At 42.0% G+C, this 26599-nt stretch overlaps 1 protein-coding gene across 1 annotated transcript in view; it reads right to left on the bottom strand.

The window, feature by feature from the left end:
* NEBL (nebulette) overlaps positions 1–26599 on the bottom strand; it is a 108358-nt gene that overhangs the window by 19815 nt on the left and 61944 nt on the right. Inside the window, 10 exon segments of the mRNA XM_053894872.1 lie at positions 9653–9802; positions 11021–11113; positions 13007–13178; positions 14258–14362; positions 15644–15736; positions 17251–17343; positions 18917–19009; positions 21362–21399; positions 21402–21453; positions 24595–24687. Of these exon segments, the coding sequence (XP_053750847.1) occupies positions 9653–9802; positions 11021–11113; positions 13007–13178; positions 14258–14362; positions 15644–15736; positions 17251–17343; positions 18917–19009; positions 21362–21399; positions 21402–21453; positions 24595–24687 (982 nt within the window).

Raw genomic sequence — 26599 nt, 5'->3', positions numbered from 1 at the left:
GTGTCTCCCTCTCTCTGACCCTCCCCCGTTCATGCTCTGTTCTGCTCTGTCTCTCTCTGTCTCTCTCTCTCAAAAATAAATAAAATGTTAAAAAAATAATAATAATAAAATAAAATAAAATAAAATAAAATAAAATAAAATAAAAAATAAACAGAGGTTATCATGTTATGGTCCAGCGAAACATCTTATGTTACTGCTTAAAAAAAATAAAGAAGTAAAAGTAAAAAGGCTATTATTGCACTGTTACCCTCAGCCACGTTAGCTCTAATTAGATTTAATAAATTAAAGACTGATACCAAGTTTTAGTGATTTAGCACATGTAACAAAGCTGTCTCTTTGTATTTCAGATCAAACTTTAATTTGATTGTATTTATGTGTCAACAATATTAAGTGTCTGTTTTGTTGGTACTTTTCTAGATGTAGTTACAGAATAGAGAACAAAGCAGGCAGAACGATTCTGTTCTAATAGAGTTTATACTCTGGGGGAGACATAATTAGTTAATACATAATGCAATGCAGTATCAGATGATAAACAGGATGATAGCTATGTACCCAGAAAAAGAATTGCTAGATCATATTGAAATTCTCTTTTTAATTTTTTGAGGAACCTCCACGCTGTCTTCCATGGTGGCTGTACCACTCTACATTCCCACCAACAAAGTATACGGGTTCCAATTTCTCCACATCCTCGCCAACATTTATCTTTTTTTGTTTGTTTGAGTTTTTTGTCTGTCTGTTTTTGGACAATACCCATCCTAACAGATATGACATCATGCCACACTGTGGTTTTGATCTGCATGTACCTGATCTGGAAGAGATATCTGTGGCTCCTGGCTCACTGCAGCACTATTCACAATAGCCAAGAAATGAATATAGCCCAAATGACCATTGACAGATGAATGGATGAAGGAAATGATATATACATATGATGGAATATCACTCAGTCTTGAAAAAGAAAGAAATCCTACCATTTGTGACAACATGGATGAACCTAGAGAACATTATACTGAGTGAAACAAGCCAATGATAGGACAAATACCACACGATTCTACTTATACGAGGTATCCAAAATAGTCAAATTCATAAAGCAGAAAACAGAATGACAGTTGCCAAGGGCAGAGGGAGAGGAAAATGGGAAATTGTTGCTCACTGAGTATAAAGCTTCCGAGATCTGCTGTACAACATAGTACCTCTAGTTAACAATACTGTATGTTGTATGGAAACGAATTTGGCAATAAATTATATAAAAAAAGATAAAACGTAATATACAAATTATCTAATATACAAATGCATGAATATAAAGTTAGGTAAATAGTAAATGAATTAAAAAAAAATACTGTATTGTGCGCTGGAAAAGATGTTAAGAGGATAGTTCTCATGTTAAGTGTTCTTATCAATCATACACACACACACACCAAACACACACACACGCGCACACACACACACACACACACAAGAACACAAGGAAATTTTTAGAGATGGTGGATATGTTTAGTATCTTGATTGTGGTGATGGTTATCATGGGTATATGCATATGTCCAACCTCATCAAAATTTTGATATTAAATACGTGCAAATTTTGTTTATCAATAAAGCTTAAAAGAAGAGTTACAGAGAAAAATAAAGCAGGGTAAAGGGATAGAGAGTTATGGGTGTACGTAGATTGAGAGTTTTCCAGGTAGAGTGGTCAAGGAAAGCGTTTCTGATGAGCTGACATTTAATCAGAGACCTGAACCAAGGGAGGCAAGCCACAAAGCACCTCAAAACACTTGGGAGTGTTCCAGGCAAAGGGACCAGTGATTGCAAAGAGCCCACGGTGAGAGGACACCTAACGCCGGGAGGTCTGTGTGGCTGGAGCAGACAGTCTGGCAGAAAAGGAAACTGGAGACATGACCAAGTAAGTACCAGACCGTGCAACCCCTTGTAGTCTACGGATCTTGGTTTTTAGTTGAAGTGTGATCGGAGCTATTGGAGAATTTTGAGCAAGCATGTATGTGATCTGATGCAGGGTTTTAAAGGATCATTGGTCACTGGGCAGAGGTCAGCTCGGAGAGAGGCAAAAATGAAATTATGAAGATCAGGAGCCTATTTCGGAGATCTCCAGGAGCCGGGATGGGATTTGCTCAGGGTGTACCGCGACTAGCAAGGAGGGGATAGATTTGGGACAGATCTGTAGTGAACAGAGTCAACAGTCAATACGCATTCAACGTATTGAATACGAAGTGGGAGAGGAAGAAAGGTAATGAGGACATCACGGGTTTTGTTGGTCTAGTGTTGTGAACGATTGCGTCACCAGCTGAGATGGTGAACAAAGACAAGAACAGATGTTTGTTTGTTTGTGTGGGAAGATAGGAAATTAGACACTGGTTCCACACGTAGGATTTGATACGCCTATGAAGCAGCCAGCAGTAGGCTATTTTGTCTGGAGTCTGGAAGTCGTGAGAGTAGGAAGATGCTATGATTTTGGAGTTTCTGCTCTTCTACATCGATGCTGAATATCAACAATAAGAGACGCTGTGACATCTGAAATAAAAATCCACACTGCTGTCTCTACACCATGAGCCCCTCTACAAGACTGCGAAGAAGGCCTTCTGGTCATGGGATGCCCAAGAAGTCGGTTCTCTTGGTAGGATCTAAATCATCCAATGCAGACTAGATCCGTAGACAAGCTCCTAGAGGGGATTAAACTTCCAAGCCACAGATTCAATTACCTACCAGTCTAGTGAACGGGTCCTCTACATAGCCTCCAACTCTCCTGCTGGATAGAGCCCAAGGAGAAGGCCCACAAATAATATTCACTTGCACCCTGTCCCCGAGGAGGCTGTGGCTTGGCACTCCCCACACTCTGGTCTGGTCTTCAACCCATTTCCTAGACACATGGCCCCTGGGCTTAAGACATGCCAGAGCACCCCAGAAACTCCATATGCTCATAAGCTACTTTTCAGCCCCAAACACTCCTTTCCCGTGTCCCCACCTGGCTGATTCCAACTCTCTGTGTCAGTCCATCACAACGCCTTCCTGGATACAATGGCTTCATGCATCTGGCTCTCTCGTCTGAATGTGAGTTATTCGAGGGTAACAACTAGACCTTTAATTTTTCGGTTTCTAGCGTCTCCCACACGTAGGAGATAAATGTTTTGTGGATAAACAGATGTAGTTACGGGTGCCTTGAAAACACACACAGGTTTAGGACAATCGGCTCCCTAATTGGTGCACTGCCCTCTTGGTACACCTACAGACAATCTACTGAGAGTTCCAGAATGTGCCGAATCATCTCTCGCAAGAGGGCGTAAGACACGGGCTAGAATGCTATAATAAGCACAGCCCAGACAGGGCGGCCACAGAACTCAGAAGCTTGTTTTCCACCAGTGAAGGCAGGACAAGGTCATCCCAACAAGACTCCTTCACAACAGAACTGAAAAAGTTCACAAGGCTGGAAAACCAAAAATGTCCATTTTAAAAAGTACATCTGTCTTTCTTTCCCTGTCGCACCCCCATACCCTTGTACGCTCTCAAGGGAAACAGAAGCACATAAAATACCTGAAGCAAAATGAAACACGAGTTCAAACTGAGAAGGGTAGACACTGGGCAAGACTGCAAACACACAGCAACACCAGCAACACAGAACACTGCGAGTTAGGGGAAACCAAAGAAATACAAAGTAGTACCAGGAGGCAAATACACGTTGCAGACAAGTATGTGGAAGACAAACACAGAGATCAAAGAAAACCTTGCAGTGAACCGAACAGGAGACATCAGGAGTATTTCCAACTCAATGAACTGCGTGTCGAATGAAAACAAGGTAACCTAATCTGATACCAAAAGGCAATAAAGGTAATTTCAAATGATACTATTCAAGAATCAAAACAAAATCAGATCAAGTTTAAATAAAAAGCCTCCTTTATTGAATCAAAGTAACACAGTAGAGATGTAGCATGAAAATGCTTTGGTAACTTAATACCTTGGGAAGTAGATGGAAAAGTAAGAAAGCTCAAAATAATCGCATAAGAAAATTCAGCAATCAAAGCTAGATGGGAAAATATCATGAGAAACACATAAAGAAAACAACGATAAAAACTTAAAGGAGAAGGCTTCTATGCTAATGCTTATGAAAACCAAATGCGAATGACGAAAACAAGGTACTTTTGCCTCAAGGAAATGAGCCAATTGCTTAATCCTTTATCCTAACAATCAGAATTTCCTCTGACTCATAAGAAGAACCCTAAAATGATGACTCTCCTAACTGCCCAGCTACTTAATTCACAAAGTAGAACAGATCAATTTTAGAACATAAACGTATTCTCATACATAGAAAAGAAAGGGGGGGAGGGGGAGTTTATTTAAATTTATGGCAAGTAGCTTAAGAAGTGTAAAATATCTTTGAGAGCTTCTTGTTCTATGTCCCTCTTGTTACACAAGTGGACTCTGTGCCTAATCAAGTTAGATGATCTCCAGAGACCTCAGTTCAAGGAGGAGACAGCCAGGGTGAAGTTCAAAGCCTCGTCCTGTGGCACACAGCTGTGTCCACTAAAGTGCAGCACAGTCGCACACACACCCTCGACAGCAGGGAGATAACCCGGTCTCCAAGGACATCTCGCTGGGACTTAGCACATTTTATCCTATAAAATCCTAATCTGTATCTAAAAAAAAAAAAAAAAAATCGAATATGGAAGAAAAGCTGGTGTTTCCAAATACTTACGTTGTCTTTTTTTCTTCATCTTACCATTAACAAGTACGGTTTTAAAATTCTATTCCGTTTCTAGAATGGTACTTAAACCAATACATATGATTAACTAAAGACACCAAAGGTTTTCATCAAACAGCCGTCAAGACCATAAAAGTTGCTTCCTTCTACAGAGTCAATCAGCACCTCCTTCCCAGGGCCCAGCATAGTACACATTTCAAAGGGGACCCTAAATTTCAAAGAAACTGAGAAGTCATGGGTACTGCTTCTTCCCTTCACCATCAGGAGAAAACAAAACAAAACAAAACACCGGGAATGTTTCTATTTTAGGTTATTTTTCAGCTATGCTTTAATGTCCTTGAAACATATCAAAACATCATCCAAACAAAAATGGGAGAATTTCCTTGAAAGCCTTCCACAACAGCCTTTTATTTAAAAAAAATAATAATTATAGTGTATATATTTATGCACGCAGTTCTAGCTTTTAAGATCTTAGTTTCTTGTATACCCGAAACTACTACCACATTACATGTCAATCATATGTCAATTAAAAAAAAAAATAAGAAACAGGAAAAAAAAATATTAATTTGGCCATTTCATTCATTCTCCCAATACTTGCTGAGTGTTTATTCTTAACGGCTGGTGACAGAGTCGTGAACAAAAGAGCCAATATCTCTCTTGCAGGGCTTCTATTCTAGCGAGGCAGAGACAGACAAGCAAATAAATATCTCGGATGGTACCAAGTGCTAGTGAAGGAGGAAAAAAAGGGACAGACAGGAAAGGTGCTACTTTGTCTCTGGGAGTCAGGGAGGGTGTCTCCAAATAAAGTGACTTCTGAGCAGAATTATGGAGAAAAACGGGATTCGGCCAAAGCAAATATGGCGATGAGAGGGAATGTTCCAGGCAGGGAAGCAGTTACGTACAAGGCGGCAGTACAGGGCGGGAGCTTGCTTGGAAGGTTTGAGGGAAGCAGGGACCACAGGAGTGTTCCAAGAATGGAAAGAAACGAGCTTGGGGAAGCAGCCAGGGCCCAGAGCAGGCAACGGTGAGGATTTGGGTTATATCCAGAATGAAATGGTAGCAGAAGAATGACGTGACTGGACTTTCGGAAAGATCCCTTCTGGCTACCAGGTGGAGGAAAGAGCAGGACAGAGGGCTGGCGGCGTGAGAGGCAAGAGCAGGAACAGGAAAGCGGTCAGGAAGCTACTGTGATGGTCCGAGGCAAGGAGGGCCCCACCGGAAACGCGGAGTGAGGGCAGAGGGGGGCCCATGCAGTCAGATTCTGCGTGTGTTTCTCCCGGTGGAGCTGATAAGGTTTGCTAATGGGTTGGAGGGAGGTGTGAGTAAACAACAAGGGTCAAGGATGACTCCAAAGGCTTTGACCTCAGTACCTGGACGGGTGCGGTTGCCATTTAGCAAACTGAAAACCTGGGAAAGAGCAGACTGTTGTGGGGGGAAGGTGGGGGGCGGGGATATTGTTTTGAACGTATTGGGTTTGGTATATCACTAATCATCTGAATACAGACACAAGGTGCCAACAGCTGGAATGCGTCTTGCCTCCCTTAAAATAAATGGAGTTGGGAGCATATTCCCATGTATTCTAAAATCTTTTCAAATTAACACAGACATCTGGTGTTACACATACTCGTATGTACGTTAGAACGCTTACCGGCACATCTTTCCTTCTGCTTTGTACTTCAGTATCCATTTTCCAAACTAGGAAACGTCACTAAAAGCAGAGCACCTTGACCCCATAACGGGGGGCTGAGAATGACAAGGCATTTTCAAAGGCATTTTACAAGACATTATTTAAGCTACTGAGATACACCTTCCTGTCAGAAATCCAGCCCCCAACCCCCACCGCCACCTAACATGGCGTCTGAAATTCCTCCATTTTAAAGAATGTAATTATGCCCTCTCAATCAAGTGTTAATCTTACATTCTGGCATAAACATAAGGATATGTATGTATACTGTCTTTCAATGGAGACATTTTCTCATTCGGTTTGGCATAGAATGGGGTCCTTTTGCTAGAAGTAATCAGAAAAGAGAAGGTATGGCTTGGGAAGAGAAAGAAGAGAGAGGCCAACAACAGCGGGTTTTCACAGTGCAGTCCTGGGGACAGAGAACGGAGAGTCAGCAGGTGCAGAGGGACTGGAGACGTTTGGGGGAGGGGGTCTGAATTCTTCTCTACGCAGGCTCATCCCAGTCCTCATCACTGACACCTTCCACGTCTACCTCCAGTGTAGCCTTCCTTCTGGACTCTGATTGCCTACTCGACACCTCCATTCGAACATCTCACCCACACACCATCTCAGTGCTCGGTTCTCTCTCGCAAAGACATTTTTCTCCCAAAGCCTCCTTGGCCCAGTTAACATCATTTAGCATTTGCGTTTCGGCTCAAATCCTCCTTCTCTGGGAAGGCTCCCCTGACATCAAGGCCAGATCAAATCCCCCGGTTGTACATCTTGTGGCCCCCACGCTCTCCCCCTCAAAGCCCCTTCTCTGTTCTTAATTATACATTACGTGGGTCAGTATCTGTTTCATGTCAGAGTCCCCCGCCAGACTCTGAGTCCCTTAGAGCAGATGCACATCTCTCTTGCTCACTGCACTGTGCACCACCAGATCTGAGCTCTTGGCTGGTGTAAAAGAGCACTCAATAAACATTTGGTGAATAAATGAACGAATGCTGTCTTGGGTGCACAGACGTGAAGTCGAAGGGTCACTGCTGAAGCAGAGTCTCTAAGGTACATCGCGTCAACTCTAAAACACTGGACTGAGTCAAGTTGACTACGATGGCTCCGAGTTTATTCTTGTATTTGCTTTGCATTTTGCTCGTCTCATCAAACATCGGCATTATTCTGTACCTCCAGAACCACAGAGGACACCGAAGGGAGAAATCAATAACCCCAAGTCCAAAACCGAAAAACTCAAGAAGTTACTGAACCCTTTGTTAGAGAACCAGCCACAGAAGAGGGAGCTCCCCCATGACTGCTGTGTCTACAAGACGGCAAAAGTACCTGACAAACATTTCATTAGAATCATAGAGAAAAGAGATCTTTAAAAACGTCCTAGTAAGGGGGGATCTTAAAAACCAAACCAAAACAAACAAACAAACGAAAGGCAAACTCATAGAAACAGCACAAAAGTGGACGCCCGGGGGCTGGACTGTGGGGAAAACAGGGAGAGGTTGGAAAGGGGGTACAAACTTGGAGCTATATGAAGAACAAGCTCCGAGAATCTAACGTATAACGTGGTGACGACAGTTGACAACACTGTATTGTATCGTTGAAATTTGCTAGAAAAGTAGAACTTTAACGTTCTCACACACACACACACAAGATAACTATGTGGCGTGACGGATGTGCTAAGTAACCAGCTGGGGGGGTGGGGGGGAGTCCATTTCACAAATGTACTCACATATCAGACCATCCCAATGGACATTTCGGATACCTTACAATTTCACATGTCAATTGTACCTCAGTAAAACTGAAACATCAAAGAAAACAAAACTTTCTACCCAGCTAAGGCCAGTCTAAATATGCAGTTTAAGATGTATAGGATGTAATTGACTCTAACCTCATAAGTGCTTTATTTGAATGGATGAAAAAAACAAAACAAAACACCAATCACACAATTGCAAGGGCTTTCACGGTTTTATCAGGTCTTTGGTCACTTCACCTTGTCCGCAACCGCACCTCACCCCCATGTTAAGTTGCTCAACATCAAAATTTCCTGCCGTTGGGATGTCAGCGATAGGACCTCTGTGGTTGAACAGGAAATTCGGGGTTCTTTTTATTCTTATGTGCTTCAGACCCCTCACCTCCTTCCCCATGGCACTAAAATGGAGCTGTTCCATGGTCTTAACTTTTATTAAGACCTTTGTCAGCAGGATTAGTTGAACATCCAAAATAATTTCAACTAAAATGTCTAGATGTAATCTGCCAGTTTGGATATAGAAAACGGGAGAAAGGATGACTACGTAAAACATAGGGAAGATTATTAACAATGCACACTATTTTCCAGTTTTGTTTTGTTTTTAAATCTCGTATCTCAAGTATCACAGCCAATTTCTTTTTTTTTTAATTCTTTTTATGTTTATTTATTTTTGAGAGAGAGAGAGAGAGACAGAGTGTGAGCAGGCGAGGGGCAGAGAGAGAGGGAGACACAGAATCTAAAACAGGCTCCAGGCTCCGAGCTGTCAGCACAGAGCCCGACGCGGGGCTCGAACCCACGAACTGTGAGATCATGACCTGAGCCGAAGCCGGACACTCAACCGACTGAGCCACCCAGGCGCCCCTACAGCCGATTTCTTTTAGGCAAGATCTAACTCTGTCTGCAAATGTATATCAACGTTAGAACGCACACAAGGGGCGCCTGGGTGGCTCAGTCGGTTAAGCGTCCCACTTTGACTCAGGTGTCATGGTTCCTGAGTCAGAGCCGCACATCGGGCTCTGTGCTTTCGGCTCCTCTCTCTCTGCCCTTCCCCCACTTGCACGCACTCGCTCTCTCTGTCTCAAAATAAATAAGTAAACTTGAAAAAAAGTAATAATAAAATAATAATAAATGCACACAAATTCATAGCAACCCCTTCTAGCTGTTCCAATATAACTGTAAGATTGATTTCCCTTAATGGAAATCAAACACAAACTCCACAGAACCCAAGTGTCCACTTTGGCTGTGTACCTCCATCACAATCATGCAACAAACTCACACAGCAGGTCCCAAGACCCTTTTGTCATTAAAAATCCATTGGCGGTGAAAATAGTGAAGAAAGACAGGAAAAAACAAACGTGAAGGAATGCAAATTAGTAGTATAAAAGAAAAAGACTCCACTTTCTGAACAGAATTTAAAATTTCCAAACACACCCAGGCTACATGTTTGTGCAAAGGTGAAGAACGTTAGGCACACTTACGACAGGTTTGCAAAACTGTATTATTGTTCTCTGAGACTAATTCAAATTTACTACCTCCTTCATCCGACGGCCTGGTTACCTCACTGCAGCATGAAAAGCTGGGGTAAATCTCGGATATTTCTGACTTGTCGTCTCCCAGACCTGTGCCAAAAGTACTGCTCGAATGAGAGCGAGAACGATGTCTCCTATAGTGACTCGCCTTTTCTACAGCGGAAGGAAAATATTCGTATTTGTGATTAAGTGACTTGAAGAACCACAACAAAAAAATTACTGAAAAGTGTAACAAGGACGCAAAGCAGGTCTCTTATAAATAAAAATCCCAAAGCTCAGGCATTACAAGTTCTAGCCACCTGTTACCAAACTTCCACATATGCTGTGTCAAGTGCATCAAGGTTGAACAATCACTTATGCTCATTTTAAGTGTAGATTTTAAAGGAGAAATGGGGGTGGGGTGGGGAATTAACAAGAACTAAGGAAACACTAGCAAACTAAAATGTTTCTATCAAACATAGCATCTGGTTATACATAATTGTTTTCAAGAATCGCCAAGCGTAAGTATTTGTTGCCTTTTCTTTATCTTCAGAAAATTTAATGAGAGCTTGGCTGCTTATGTAGATCAAACTGAGGACAAAAGTATTAGAGTCCCTATTTTCCCTTGGGCTTTCCATTTTATTAATGTCAGTAATTAAATGTAGAATATAAATCAGGGGGTAGAGACAGACCCAAAGGATATAATACATCTATTTATATGGTTTGAAATAACTGCATAACTGTCAAGGCTTCTGTGTGTTCAACACTGTCTGAAAGTCTGAAATGCTATCCCTGTACCCAAATATCCAAGCCATTCAGTTTTTGCTTTTAATTAGAAACACGCGGTCTAAATTAAAAGTCGAGTGAACTTGCGACATACGCCATAAATTCTGCATTATACGAAAACTCAGAGATAAATTTTAAGGGTACCAAAAAGTCTATTTTATTTTAACACATTCATGATGCTATATAGGACACCTCCCCCACCTTTTATATAAAGGAGAAACGAATCTCCTTTATATCTTAGCAGTTTAACGCAATCCAAATAATTGCATTTGAAAGCCCAGAAAACCTATCAAATCACATTCACTAATGAAAAGCAGAAACAAGGAAGCTCTGGACACCTTTCTAGGTGAACCTGGGACAAACGAATCTAGGTCCGATATATTAAAAAGCTGTTTTGCGAGGTTTGTTTTCATGCATGATGAATGGCATTTTAAAGCAGCATGGCTTTTTTTTTTTTTTTTTTTTTTTTTTTTTTTGGTTTTTCAAATCCTCAACTTTAAAAATTCACAATTTACCGTTGGCACCAGGTGCCTCTAAGGCTCAGATGAGCTGCACTTTGAGGACAAAACCACGTAAATGAGGAGGAACTCAAAATGTAAGCAGTACCAGAGAGCATATGGAGACTTCTAGACTGAATATTGTCTTCCAGGGGATCAATGTCGAAGATGGAGCCAGGATCTGTGCGCCAAACTTTGAGGTCTTTTACCAAAAGGAAGAAATCAACAAATCAAGAATGAATTTTAAAAAGCCAGCACCGGAGTCAAGCACAAGTCTGGAAAAAGATGTACATAAGAAGCAAACACGTAGAGGCAAACCCACGGTCCTGCAGACATCAGAGAACGAAGGGACAGTCGCACCCACATGGATTTGGTAGGAAAATCTTGTGAGCAAATTTAAGTTGCCTGGTTTATTTTTCATTGTCCTTCTGTCTGCAGCCTGTGACTCATCACCCGACACACATGCATACCAGACACCCCCCGCATCCCTGAACCCCCAACACTCGTGCTCAAAGAAGTAAAATGTTTGACATAAACTGCTGATTAAGGACATGTGAGTAATTCCCAGGGAGTGACTGAGAGGTTTTTGTCCGAGAAAACCAAAGAAAGAACAAAAACTTCTCTCCTGAGGGCACCTGGGTGGCTCAGTAGAAGCATCCAAGTCTTGATTTCGGCTCAGGTCATCTCACGGTTCGTGAGTTCAAGCCCCACGGTGGGCTCCCCACTGACAGTGTGGAGCCTGCTTGGGATTCTCTCTCTCTCTCAAAACATAAATAAGTAAACTTTAAAAATAACTCACTTCAGTTACTCCCTGCCTGGCTCAAAAGTTCGTTTGTGGAATGTACTTCATTTTGGGGCTTCGTAGGGAAGTCCTCCGTGGAAAACAGTCTCCCCCCACCCCAAAAGAAGAAATGCACCGACCTCTGGATTACCCAGTAAGGGAATAATTTAGAGACATATATGTTGCATTTAGAAAAAAATAGCAATTTCTAGGGGCACCTGAGTGGCTCAGTCGGTTAAGCGTCCAACTTCGGTTCAGGTCATGGTCTCGCGGTTCATGAGCTGGAGCCCCACGTGGGGCTGTCTGCTGTTCGCCCAGAGCCTGCTTCGGATCCTCTGTCCCACCCCCCTCTCAAAAATAAATATTTAAAAAATAACAATAATTCCTATCTCGAAGGTAATGAGTAATGAGGTCTGAGAGCTCAAAGTCTAGACGATATCACAGGAGCAAGGCTTCCACCATCATTCCTGGCCCCTGCTCTCGAGTAGGACCCTGGTGTAAACGTGCAGACTGTCAGCATTTCCACCCTCAAGGAATGAATCAGACCCCTCTGCACTCACTCTCCCTTATGAGATGTTAATGCAAAGCAATGAAACTAATTCCATGATGGGGCAGCGGGGTGGCTCAGTCTGTTAAAGCATCCGACTTCGGCTCAGGTCATGATCTCGCGGTCCGTGAGTTCGAGCCCCGCGTCGGGCTCTGTGCTGACAGCTCAGAGCCCGGAGCCTGTTTCCGATTCTGTGTCTCCCTCTCTCTGACCCTCCCCCGTTCATGCTCTGTCTCTCTCTGTCTCAAAAATAAATAAATGTTAAAAAAAAAATTAAAAAAAATATATAAGCTCTTCATATTGTGGAATACCATCAGAATCTCTCTGGCACTATTTGTGGTAAAAGGTCCTACATGGGATCAGTTCTATTATTTCTGTCCCCCATGTAGACAATGTCTGCACTACAAGGCATTGCTCAAGTACGTTAGCTAAAGGAAAACAAAACAATTGTCCGGCCTTTGTTATCACTCCTGGCTGGTATCTGGGCCGCTCCTTGGCTTAAGAAGTAAGAACGCTCTTAAGACCGGCAAGTCATTGAAGACAGAGAAGGTCCAATAATCCAAAAGGTGTGCGATGAGAGCTGACAAGGACCATGAATCCCATTCAACATGGCACAAACAGTTGACACTTAGCCTGTCACCCCTTTTCAGTTGGGCACCGCATCCACCATTTGAGGACGAGTCCAATGAATAAGGAGGCTGATTCTACGGGGGGGGGCAAGGACCACCTTTTTGACCGTGCACACCTGCTGGGAACCGCCAGCTTACCGACAATGATTCCAGGTCTCCGGTCCATCTCCACAATGTGAGGATGGACGCCCTTGTAGGCCGCATCGCTGACAACCTGGGTGTTCTTCCTCACTCGCTCTGTCACGGGGTCATCTACAACAGGAGTAAAGCCTCTGCCCTTCGTCTTCTCGAAATCTTCATGATATTTTACCTGAAAAAAAGGAAAAACAACATAAACTCCAACTGAAATGTCCTGATTGTTAACAGAGCTCACACAATTTCGACATAACGGCAACTGTTACAGAATCGACGACATCTAGACTATTTTCCACACAGATGTGTCTTTTCCGATTACTCCGAAAATAGTGTCTGAAATGTCAGCTTCCTGGCATCAGAAATCAAGTGCTGAGATTTTCACAACGGTTTTCCTCATTATGGTTAGAAGCTCTCTTAAATTATATATAAACCGGTATATCAGTGAGAAGGTTTAAAAGATATATATTGTTTAATCCTGGCGATTTCCTAAAATGTACTAACTTAGGTACAAATTAAATTGCTATTTTTTAACTTTTAATAGGTTTTAAAATGATACTCTATTTCCACACATTGACATGATTTTTTTTTGTGTATATATATATATATGTATATATATATATATATATACACACACACACACACAAGTGTGTATGTGTGTGTGTATATATGTGTGTGTATATATATATATATACATATATATATATATATATACACACACAGTTCAAACACACATTTTTTTCATGTTCTGATATTGGATTACAGTGGTAGTTATTCAATTCTATAAATCTTACTATATACCACTGAATTGCACACTTTAAATGAAGAAACCTTATGGCCGATAAATTATATCTCAGGCAACTGCTTTAAAAAAAAAACATACATAACTTTTACATTCTTTGCAACATGTAAACATACCAAACTCTGTCTTCAAATTAACTGAAAAGAAGTCCAAGCAAATGTCTTTCACAAAATGCATTTAGAGTAGTCATGTTAGAAATAAAAACACACCCCAAATATCACTGAGAAAAATTACTTTATTAGACTAAATATTTCCATTACATTTCAGTGTGGTTAGCGGTCACCACCCCCACCCCCCCCCCCCCCCCCGCCAAAGGAGGGTCCCATCTGCGTTTTGCTTTGCATTCATGCTGGTTAGTTATCCAGATTAATGGTGAACAACGCCTTCTGTACACCGGGTGGGGCCGTTCCTTAGTATGTTTTAGTCATGAGAAGAAGGAGCTGGTTGTACCCTACCATGGAAATATGATTTTGTGCTTCTTTGACATATCTCAGACCAGGCGTATCTAAAATCAGACTTGGTCTACCTTTCATCTGTTTATGGTCCTGGGTATATTTTACCTGCAAAGGACACAGTAGAACGTACTTAAACAACACGACAATTGTAAGAGAAAACATTACGCCACGTTTTCAAACGTTCCAAATGAGTGACACATCTACAACATATTCAAAATGATTCCCCAAGTAAGTTGTTCAGTGAATTACATGTCATTCTAGGGTAACAATCTAAAATTTTGCTCTCAAAGTTCACTTTTAAAAACTAAAGCAAAAACCACCTAAATCTCTCGATTAACCGAAAACCAACGTGTGAGTGAGCAATTTCCACTAACAGTGTAGTCGGGAACAGTGGTTACCATACTTAAACAGGAAAAATCCACACTAAATGAAACCTAAATTTATTTTTCTGTTTCTAATATTTCCCCGTTTTCCACCATAACACTGTTGAAGAATATATACCTACCAAGTCCAAGCATCCCTCTATTTCCTTTTATTTTTTTTTTCCCATTGTGGAGAATAAGAAACTGTGAGTATCAGATCTAATTTCCTTCTAAGCGGCCACAGCTTAAAGGTAATTTATGTCAAATACGGTCAGCATCTCTGGACAGAAATGCCACTGGCGAACTGTAAACCGTAAACCCTAAATGCTGATTCCCAGGCATGAGCTATCTTCTTGATAACGGACCAGCAGAACTCTGCTATCTATGAAGCTGGTTATGCATGATATGAGGAAAGCAATGATTGAGGACCTGAGGACATATGTGCAATTCGGAACTGAAGCCCTGATATTTACTAAAAGAAAGCATACAATCCAAATAAGACACTGATGTGCACCACGGGCCTTTAATGAATAACTGAATGCTATACGCAATGCATTTAAAGATTTTTTTCCCTCTAGGTCCCTACTCTGGAGGAATGAGTCATTTCTGATTTTGTTTTGCAGAGAACATCTAACAATTCACATTCAATGGGATACATCTGCACAATGACAATTATTTAACTTACGCATCAAAGACTTCACCACTTTCAAAGACACTGGCTAAAATAACATGAATCATTGTTTAAAGGAGCATAATATAGTTTAAAACTAAACGTTGAATGTAACCATTGGTCACATCTGGAAATACCGAGGAAGGGCTTGCATGATGACGTCGAGTTGCGCAACGGCAGATTTTGGAAATCATCTGAAATTACACGTGGACCTACTGCATGTATCACAAATGTTTCTTGAGAGTATGTTTTATTTTCACAGGGAAAAAAAAAAAAAACAACAAGAAAAGGACTGCAAGTAAATAATAAAGGATGCATCCTTTGTAACAGACCAAAATGAAAAAAGCAACTTGCCGAACTAAGATTTTCTTGATTCTTCTTCACTCTTTCCATTTCAGGAGTTACACTTAAAGCCGTGGCTCTTCCCAGCTGACCTTTATAATAAACCTATCATTGCGGAGAATAAAAAATAAAGAGCACGGTGAATCAATTCACCTACATAAGAGTCTCACAGTAGCTATTTTAAAGAGCTAGCTGAGAAAAGGGCACAACGGAAAAAAGAGGGTGGTATCGGAGGGCTAGCCATATTTAAAAGGCTTGCATCTGAAATCAATTTCAATTCATCCCATTGCGTCTATGGCTGGGAATGACGTCACTGTGAATACACTCAAATACATGGGCATACTGTCAGGAAAGCGGACGTAAGCCCTGCATCACAAAGGAACATGGTGAGAAATGTCTTTCATGGGTATCGCTTAAAGGCACTCGTACCCATATACTGTTGTAGTCTGTTAGTAATTAACTGCAGCAGGGTTTTCAAAAAGATGCCTAAATAGGCGACTGTGGTCATCCAAAAACTGGTCGCTGCACTTCCCACGACCCCACTCTTCCTTCTCAATAACTAAGTTCCCTTCTGAGAGTAATGGAGTTATATCAACCTTGCCCCTAGATATATCGGGCAGAGATGGGCACCTACTTCTCCAAAACACAGTTGTTAGGAAAATGGCCAAACAACGGCCTGACTTCGTTTTATGATCTGCCCCCAAAGACTTTAAAGGTTTGAAGAATAAAATATTTCTTTGAACCTAATAGATTTCTAGATTTCCTCTTCCAGAGAACCCAATCTAAATGTTTTTTACTGTTTTTTTTTCATCTTTGAGAGAGAGAGACACAATGTGAGCAGGGAGGGGCAGAGAGAGAGGGAGACCACAGAATCCGAAGCAGGCTCCAGGCTCTGAGCTGTCAGCACAGAGCCTGACGCGGGGCTCAGACTCAAGAACCCGCGAGATCATAACCCGAGCCAAAGTCAGACACTTAACCGACTGAGCTACCCAGGCACCCACAGAGAACCCAATCTGTATGTTAATGACTTCAAAAAAAGATGCTCTCCTTGAACTACACCTATGGATTACAAAAACAGAAAGGGGTTAAGAACAGGCCAGGAGTTGGTGCTTGAGGAAAAACAAACAGCCCCCTTTACAAGTGCCCTGAAAAATGGGCCTGTCCCGTGTGACCTGTGCAGGCTTGCACACTTTATAATTTTACCCCCCAAGTCATCATCCAAAAATAAAGCGACGAGAGCTGGGAGTGGGCGACAGGGTTGCACAGGCTAACAAACAAGAACACATACAGGTAAGAAAGGCAGTGGGAAAGCTTATTCGAAGGGCCAAGACGCTAGGAGCCATCGCCGCATCCCTTTGCGGAACTACAGCAACTGTAAGCGTGCAGACAAGAGGGAACCTCGATAATCGGTCGCCAAAAATCATAATTGGCGGTCACTGGGAACTCTGGAGCCCGGAATGCCTGGCTGTACCCATACCTAACACTCTGCACCATTTCAAGTTAGACAGGCAGTCAACTGAGAGCACAGTGTCAACTTGAGAACTTTATAAACACAACTCTTCACTGACATGTTGAGAATACGTTTGCTGTCATAAGGAAAAAAGTTACTAAGGTCACACATTGCTGAGGTTCTTCTGGTTTTCTTTAGCTCTCTTCAGCTCTGGTGGATCAGAAATTGAAGTTGCTTGTTTAACCCCTCCTTTGTATTTTACCTGCAGACGATAAATGAGAATTTTAGTAGATAGCAGGATGGTCAACACACACACACACACACACACACACACACCCCACAGAGCATGAGCCTCAAAATTAACCCCATCTTTCCACACTTGTCCCCACAGTAGACATGCAGAAACCGGTCAGTTCATAGCCACACCTGGATCCTTATTCTTCTGATGTGGCAAGCACAAAATGGCGTTGTGCTTCTTTAAAATGATGTTTCAAGGGGTGCCTGGGGGGCTCAGTCGGTTGAGCGTCCGACTTCGGCTCAGGTCACGATCGTGTGATTCGTGGGCTCGAGCCCCACATCGGGCTCGCTGCTGTCAGCCTGTCAGCGCAGAGCCCGCTCAGGAACCTCTGTCCGCCTCTCTCTGCCCCTCCCCCACTTGCACTGTCCCCCAAATAAATACATTTTTTAAATAAATAAATAAATAAATAAATAAATAAATAAATGATGGTTTCGATAAATATTTTGCTGTTCGATGACAAAGCAAACTGCAAATCCCACCACTAAAAGCAATGGGAATATAGGGGAGAAACACAGGAATGAACCATTCCAAGAAAACCGCAGCGAAGCTGCTGGCCCAGCCTGGGGAGGACCATTTACTCTCATTCTGACCTGGGGCTTCCACCTTCAAAAGAAGCTAAAGATCTCTCCCTCCTACTGCCTTCCAGGGATATTATAAGGATCAGGTGGTGTTCAGCCTGATTTTCTCCTCTACCTGTAAGAACTCACACTCACATTGTAAAGTCTTTCAAAACTACCTGTTTGGGAGGAAGAACGCTATTGTTTATACTGGTAAAAGTTCCACAAAAGGGTCCAAAAAATGGGAAAAATAGCTAGCAGGGGGCACCTGGGGTCCCCAGGGGCACCCAGGGAGACCTGGGGTCAAATCCCAGCTCGGCCCTTCAAACTGTGGGTCCCTGGCATGTCCTCTGACCTCTCCAAGACTCAGCTTCCCACACCTACAAACCAGAGAAATAAACTGCGCCAGCCGCACGGGTTCACAGAAAGCGTTCAGCACACATGCCATATTGGAAGTATCTCACGATTATTAACTCTCATTCCTTTATTAGCGATAAATCATTGATGATTGACTAATGTTTCTCATTTTATTTACAAGGTTCCCTGCCTTGACGTTATGTCTTAGCAGCCCAGTCAAGCCGGGTCTTCTCCTGCTCTATTCTAACAGCTAAATTCTTCTTCTCAGGTTGCCAACACACCCACTGCTCTCCAGGTCCTTCCCCGAAAGGAGAGATTTGCCCACGAACCTACGAGGCCCGTGGAGACAGGAACTAGGTCTCACCCATCTTTGTGTACCAGTAACCAGGATCACGCCTGGCGCGCTGGGGTGCTTAACGAAGACTTCTTGACTAAACGAACACGGCTAAATCATAGCCAGACAATCCCAAACTTCCCGGATCGCACCGGAGAACCAAGGTTCCTGCCCTTGAGCATGGGACTGCAGAAAAGAGCATCCGATCCGTAGAGGGCTCGAGCTTTTCCGGAGAGCACTGTGAAGAATAAAAGTGCATGACGCTTGCTAACACGGAGGAAACACTTGCCGCACTCAGCTGCTCCTGGTTTCTCCTCACCCTCTCCATCTCTGGCGTGACGCTCACGGGCGTGGCTTTGTGGCACGGCTCTTTGTACCGGAGCTGAGAGACAGACAAGGTGCGAGACAGGGCGGGGTTATGTGAAGGAAAGGTGCACCCACAGCGTGCAACAGATTAAAAGAAGCGTCCTTAGGAGTTCGCGGGGACCTGCGCATCGCTAGCAGACTTCACCATCGCCACGAGCCCAGGCTGCAAGCTCGTTCTCGCCCGAATGTTTCTGAACTCCACCTTTGGCTGTTATTCTTTGCGTCGCATCATTTGTCGGGGGCCCCTCCGAGTGTGATCGGTACCGGGAATAATAAGTGATCCCTTCCGTGAGTTCCTTTCTTCAGAGCACAGAGGCAACGTTAGCAAACTACCATTTCGTATTTAAAAATAAAACTCCTACGTTCCTCTCATCGGCAAGGAGGATGGCACCATGCCTGCCCCTTCGTGACAGGCTGTCACTGCGGAAACACACCCTGAACCTCAGAGTTTCCTTATCTACAAAGTGCCCACGTGGGAAGGCCTGTGCTCTGACTCGCATTTATGGAAATTTTCCTGACCTGCCGTGTTGAGGTGCTCTTTCTTAGCTGGAGGACCAGGCCCCAACATTTGTGGTCAGTTTTCCGGCAATTCTGCAACACCCCGGGAAATAAATGAGCCTCCAGCACAAAGAAACAGAATGGTAGGTCCATCAAATGAATTTTTGACAGGCAAAAGTTAAACTGGAGGTTAAAATCCTATTATAAGCAACTCCACAGGGACGGTCTTAATGATCTTCCGGAGTTTAAATTTAGTGTAAGGGAATTTTTTTTTTTTTTTTTTTAAGACATCACAAGACCTTCAGGGCCTGCAGATAAAATGGACCCAGGATGCACACCCTTAACCGTGAGTGTGCCAGTGAAGAGAAGCTTGACAAGCCTGGAAAATAAATGACAAAGGGTCAGGCCCCTTCCGTGTGGCAGCTTTCCTCAGCGGGCGGCTTTCTTTGTGCCGTGATATGTAGTTGAGAGTTTAGGCAGATTCTGTGCCTGTGTCTGTGTCTGCGTTGAAGTGAGAAAAGATCCAGCGTAATCTCTACGGATGGCAGGATATAAGGAAAGATTACTCCGAGTAGAGCTCGGAGGGGAAAAGTCTGCTGAACGGCATTACTGATGTGGAGAGACTATCGTAACCAATTTCTGGTGGATGTAAGTTTGGGGAAATCAAACTGATAATGGCGACTGATCATGTCTTGTTTTCATCCATTCACAAATATGCTAAGTGCTCTCCCGGTAATACCCCCCTTAATGGTATGGCTCCTGTGTCACAGATAAGGAAATTGAGGCTGGGAGAGGTTGGTGGCTTATAAAGGTTACACAGCAGGTAAGGTCTGGAGCTGGGATCAAGCCAGGAGACCAGGGTCCACATTCTTCCCGTTATTCCGTATTGTCCAAATTTCTACCATGTGCACACCACTTGCCTTATGTCGGGCCAGCTATCAACGGTGCTGTGATTTGCAGTATTCGTCTTCCATTAAATTAAGTCACTATTATCTTCAAATAAAGTTATTTTATGGGAGTGTTATGTGTCTCTGATAAATTGAACACGACTATCCTTTCCTTTCGAAAAAGAGACACATTAAAACAATACAATCCCTAAATCATGGCCTGCTCATGGGCCAGGCACCTATCATTTATATACCAACCATACTTTAGGAAACACTGGGGTTCCCGACGTGACTCCTTAGAGCCCGAATTACAATTTCTCTCTCACCATCATCTTCTGCCGTCTTTCATCGCGTGCACCCATCACCTAAACCTTCCTCTCCTTGGACAGAACTTGGACTCTGAACAGGTTCAGTTTGCTCTGCCAGGAAGGCACTTCTTCACGACATCCACCCCCCCAACTGTGATTAATTCTTCAAGATCCAACTCAAATGTTACTCTTCCTCCGAGGGCTTTCCTCTCTCTCTCAAGGACATACCCTTCCTTCTCTGCGTTTCCACAACACTTTGCAAAGGGAATACTTGCTTATCATTAAACGACACACTGCGCGTAAAGTACTCAAAAAGCCTCGTAAACAGTCAATAACTATTAATTATTGTTACAGCACTTAATGCATAATGGGTATTTATGCCTCAGTCTGTTTCTCCTAGAGGCCTTGAGAATCCTCACTCATCTTTGAATTTCCCAAGAACAAGAACAGAGCAGGCATTCAGTTAACATGTTCTCGGATAAATAAATGCACGCACGAAGTGTTGTGCTAGCCCAACAGAAAGAAGGGCAAAACCCTATCTCCACCTTCCAGGAACGGGCCCTCCAGCAACAGAAGGCATCATCACGGGACTTCACCTGTGTAAGTGCTGGGCCCCCCATTGTCTACTGCCATCCAATAAAATAGAAAACAGTACTTAAAGAAACATGATCACACACTGCTGATGTTCTCCTGGTTTTCTTTGGCTCTCTTAACTCTGGAGGATCGGAGATGGCTGTTGCCTGCTTTATCTCTCCTTTGTATTTCCCCTGAATAATGTATTGAAAGAACAGTGTGGGTTTTATTCAACACAAGGCTTGCAAGGTAAGAATTCTGCATTTGTAACCATTACATAGTTGAACTTTTTTCACCGCCAACGTTAATTTTCCTTCCATGGGAACACAAATTTTTATTTCAGCTGGTGATGCTTTTAGGATTCCTTTACACTAAAGTGCAAATAAACTCATATTTATTCACCTCGCCATACTACAGGAGTTTATTTAATTACAATAAGCAAATGCCGCTTACGAGGATAAGTTTTATCATTAGGCAGATACACACACACACACTCACACACACACATAAAAACCCTTGGGAAGTATCTTAAGTAATATAATAACTTATCATTTTTCTATCTGAAAAGCAGTTTCTACTCATTAATGTATGAATTACAATTTATCATGCATTTAAAGTCCAAAGTCAAACCGAGTTAGGGGCAGAGTCTTCGGGAAGACTGCTTATCTGAGTGAGAGCACACAAATAATCCAGGATAAGGAAAAAAATTAAGTGGCCACAATAAAAGAAGAGAAAGAGGAAGGTGGAGGGAAATGTACTAAAAGCAGAGGCCATGACCTCTGTTCACTATGGAAGGGCCAGTGGCAACAAGTCAGGAAGTGTCTTGTACCCACATAATCACATTATACAAAGCCAGCCTGTATGTAGTCTGGCACCCATTCTATTCAAAAGCCTTTCCTTCAAATCCATTTAGAGGAAGATCAACCAGACAAAAATGATAATGCCAGCACACTGCTAGGCATGGGACAAGAAACAGCTCTTTAAATTTATGAAAAGATTAGTAATGCCATCGTATCTGGTGGTATTTTAATATGTCTAAAATTCACGGAAGATTAGATTCAAGAAAAAGGACACACATAAATATTTATTTGTATGCAAACACAGGCTGGACTTAAGAGGCACATGCTGAAATTTAGCAAAGACTTAAATCTACACAAGACAGGGTTTAGAAATCACTTGGTAATGTTTAAATGATGAAGGCTGAAATCCACACTGACAGTCGCAAAGAAATGGTAACCTAAATATCTAAGATATCATCCATGTCCTAGTAGCCGTAGGTTGAATATGGGTAACAATAACAATGTTAGCTCAGATGTGAAACAGTTAAATTGAGAATACACCAAGAAAGACTACCTCTAAATAAGATTCAAAAACACTCCTTAACAGAGAAAGCTAATAGCTAAAAGGCTTGTACGGTGGAGGTGGAAAATGTCGAGATCTTTAAATGTTAGAGAATCATATCTTCGTTTGACAGATCTAGCTAATCTTGAAAGGGCAACTTTCCATTTGAATACTAAGCAGGAGTTTATGGCCCAACCTTAGAGAGATACAGAACTACACATTTATTGTTTGCTGGAAAAGGCAGTGGGACGCTGGAAAAAGAAATGATAAACCGCACTACTCTGCGCGATTTTCCTCGGGTGAGAAGCTAAACATGATTAAAGATGAACATTTTTGTTTTTCAGACGACTCTAAACTAATCAAAAAGGCAGTCATTTTACTGCAGGCAATGGAATCGCCTACCACAGAACATTTATAACACTGTATCTCAGAACACTGATGGGTGCATTTCAAATATTATCATTTGAAAGTGAAGGAAACAAACATTTCATCCTTCTCTGGCAAACAAACTTCTCCAGCTGGACCCCAGCATGGCCTGACACAGGCTCTCGCCATGGTGGACGGGAACACCCTCATTGTAAGGTCTTCTCTGTAAGCCTCCTTCAGGAGCTAGCTTCATTCAGACTACAGAAATTTTACTGCACTAGTATTCTGCAGATTTTTTTGAAATATGATTTAATACAGCATTACCTTGCCTTTTCTATTTTTTCTCTGCAAAAGCCAACGCATACTCATACTCTAGAATGCCACATACTGTCCTGACTGATACGTAAGTCTAACCAGACCAGTTCTGCTTCAATTAGTTAACGAAAGGCTCTGTGTCTAAGAGTGAAGGTGAAGAGAAAGGTCACGAAAGGGATTTCAGGGGTGCCTGCGTGGCTCAGTTCATTGAGCACCTGACTCTTTATTTTTATTTTTATTTTTATTTTTATTTTATTTTGAGAGAGAGAGTGCAAGCAAGGGAGAGGGGCAGAGGAAGAGAGAGAGAGAGAGAGAGAGAGAGAGAGAGAGAGAGAGAGAGAGAGAATCTCAAGCAGTCTCCATGCCCAGCACGAATCCCAACATGGGGCTTGATCCCAAGGCCCTGGGATCATGACCTGAGCCAAAAATCAAGAGTCAGACACCCAAAGGACTGAGCCACCCAGGAGCCCTGAGCATTTGACTGAGATGCTCTGAAAATGAGCACTCTCTCTCTATCTCTGAAAAAAAAAAAAAGAAAGAAAAGAAAAGAAAAGAAAAGAAAAGAAAAGAAAAGGAAAGAAAAGAAAAGGAAAGGAAAGAAAAGAAAAGGAAAGGAAAGAAGGGGATTTCAGGAAAGAACCTTATGACTTCCTCAACAAGAAACTAAATATCCATGGAAGAATTGTTGTTGGTAAAGATAGCAATTATTCATTGTAAATTGTCAAGCACTGAATGGAGAAGTTTTTTACCCATCACAGGATTTGCTCCTTGCCTCCTCTACCCTTCCCCCCAAGCTCAAAGGTAACTGGAGGGTAAATTATTTTACAAATCATGGTGAAGGTGCCTGTTTTTGTTTTGCTGGGGGCTGGAGAAAGAAAAAGGCAAACGGGGCCTTTGAAACCTTCTCTTAAGCCACCAAATCAATGTGCTAAGGGCCTTTAATCATTCTACAGGGTAAAATTTCTTTCCTCCAAGTTGTGGAGAGGTACTGAAATTTATCTTTTCTCTGAAAAATTTAATACAGTTAAAATTCTGTTCAAAAGATGAAATCTAATCCCAGATTTCATTACTGGACTATTAAAGTGATCTATCTCTTGTGCACTATGATATATCAAGATGAAACACTGCTTTAGGTTCAAGGGGAACAAGGCTACAGTTTTCCTTCTGAAACTGAGACCTTTGATATTTGATGAAACAGCATTTTAACAAAGCGAAGAATAAAAGAAAAGCAGCCAGTTTAGCAAAGAACTGAAAACATTTATCTAGCTGATGTTTGCTTTTGGAAAGGATAATTAATGCTATGGAGAACTTACTGAACTAATATTCTGCTGATTTTTCTTCACTCGTTCAGTCTCTGGAGTATCTTTTATGGCCGTGCCAGCTCCTACTTCTTTCTTATAAAATACCTTAATTATAAGAGAAGGAAAGAATAACTATAAGCGTATTAGAATTCAAGTCCTAGATTAGATTCTTGTAAAAGAAAGACAATGTCTCAGGTTCTCAAGTAACGTGAATACAGCCTCTATTTACAAGTACCAAGGTCATATCAATCAATTAAATAACCCATTATCACAATAAATGCCCAATTCTGGTTTCATATTGCATAGTATTCCCCAAGTAACCCTCTCATACTTGGTTCTAGAGCATGCATGCTACCCTAGGTGGCCGCAGATTATTTGGTCTAAGGATATAAGTTGGCAAACTAGAGTTCCCGGCTTTAAATATGAATGTATGTCACATGTGTGTTTGAGGAAAATCAAAGTGCATTATTATAAAAGCTTACTAAGCAGTATCATTTAATTCAAAAACAGCATGAAATTTTAAGCAAGTGCTACTCTCCAAACACAAAGATGCCTTCATTCTCTTCAAAGAAAATACTGGTTCTGTCACCAACATCAAAGTTTACTCGTTCTATTTCCCTTGTCTTCCACTTATTCATTAACCTTCCCACCTGTCTCTCCACTCCTACCAACAGCCACCCCTTTCAAAGACAAAGCAAACTGGGGTGCCTGGGTGGCTCAATCGGATAAGTGTCTGACTTCAGCTCAGGTCATGATCTTGTGGGTTCGTGAGTTCGAGCCCTGCGTTGGGCTCTGTGCTGACAGCTCAGAACCTGGAACCTACTTCCGATTCTGTGTCTCCCTCTCTTTCTCTGCCCGCCCCCCCCGCCCCCACTCGTATTCTGCCTTCCTCTGTCTCATAAATAAATAAATAAATATTTTAAAAGACAAAGCAAAACAAAACAAAAAAATGTTTACAGAATAATAGAATAATTGTAAGAAAAGCATGTGAGGACAGAACCACTCCCTCTGTTGAGACTAGGTGATCCAAGAGGCCCTGGTGGGGGTAGGAGAGTAGGCCCCAGAGATGTTTTCCTCCACAAGATAAAAATCTAGAATACCATGGAATCACAGGAGATAAGGGTGGAAGCAGCTTTTTTCCCAGATCTTCCCTTCCAGCCAGACTTTTCCATTTATTAGCACGCCTGCTTTGAAAGCCCCAGAGGCGTCTGTCTAGCACACCTTGAGGTTTGGAGCTTGCCAATTTATTTCAAAGTAGAAAAGATTCCAAAAGCCCTCAGACTTAACACAATTACAGTCTGATGAGACATCTGCTTAACTCCTAAAGGACTAATGAGCTAGTTCTACATAAAAATATTGGCTGTTTGGTCAATTTTTATAATTTTATAATTCAAATTTATATATCCATTAAATGTAGACCCAGTCCCTTAATTCCTATCCCTGAAAATAAAAAATATGAAAGTTTGAGAATTGGTTACAAACTAGTAAATCCCTAAATACATTATCATTTTAAATCAGTGACCTGCAAGAAAATCACTTCATATGGTTATTCTCCTCTTTGAAGTAAAATCTGTGTAGAAGATTAAGACCTCTTTCCTCAGTAAAATTTTAAATTTCAGTTAAAAAGAACTCTTGCTTATACCAAAGAAGAAGATGTGAGTTTGTAATTCCAAAACAATCATGATAAATTATACCTTGTAAGAACATTTGGTACTATTAAAGAACAAACAAGAGGCCCAAAATGGAGTCACTTATGTTAAACCCCATCAAGACTTAATACCTAACCTAATTGCAGTTTCAGCCTCTCCCAAGAGCAGAATTTTAAACCAATCAGCCTGGAATTTCCTGATCAGCGCTAGAGAGGTAATCTGCATGATAGACCCCCACCCTTTTCCTAGGGAAGGTGACCTTGTCTGAAGCAATCCTGTCTTTTCTCTTGCTAATAACTTCCTTGTCCTGCAGCTTTGGCCTATAAAGGCCTTACATTTTGTACCTCTCTACCGATCATCCTCTATTT

This window comes from Panthera pardus, unplaced genomic scaffold, assembly GCF_024362965.1.
Source record: "Panthera pardus isolate Hobbes unplaced genomic scaffold, ASM2436296v1 HiC_scaffold_6, whole genome shotgun sequence".
Lineage (NCBI taxonomy): Eukaryota > Metazoa > Chordata > Mammalia > Carnivora > Felidae > Panthera > Panthera pardus.
This window is presented reverse-complemented; position numbering and strand designations above follow the sequence as displayed.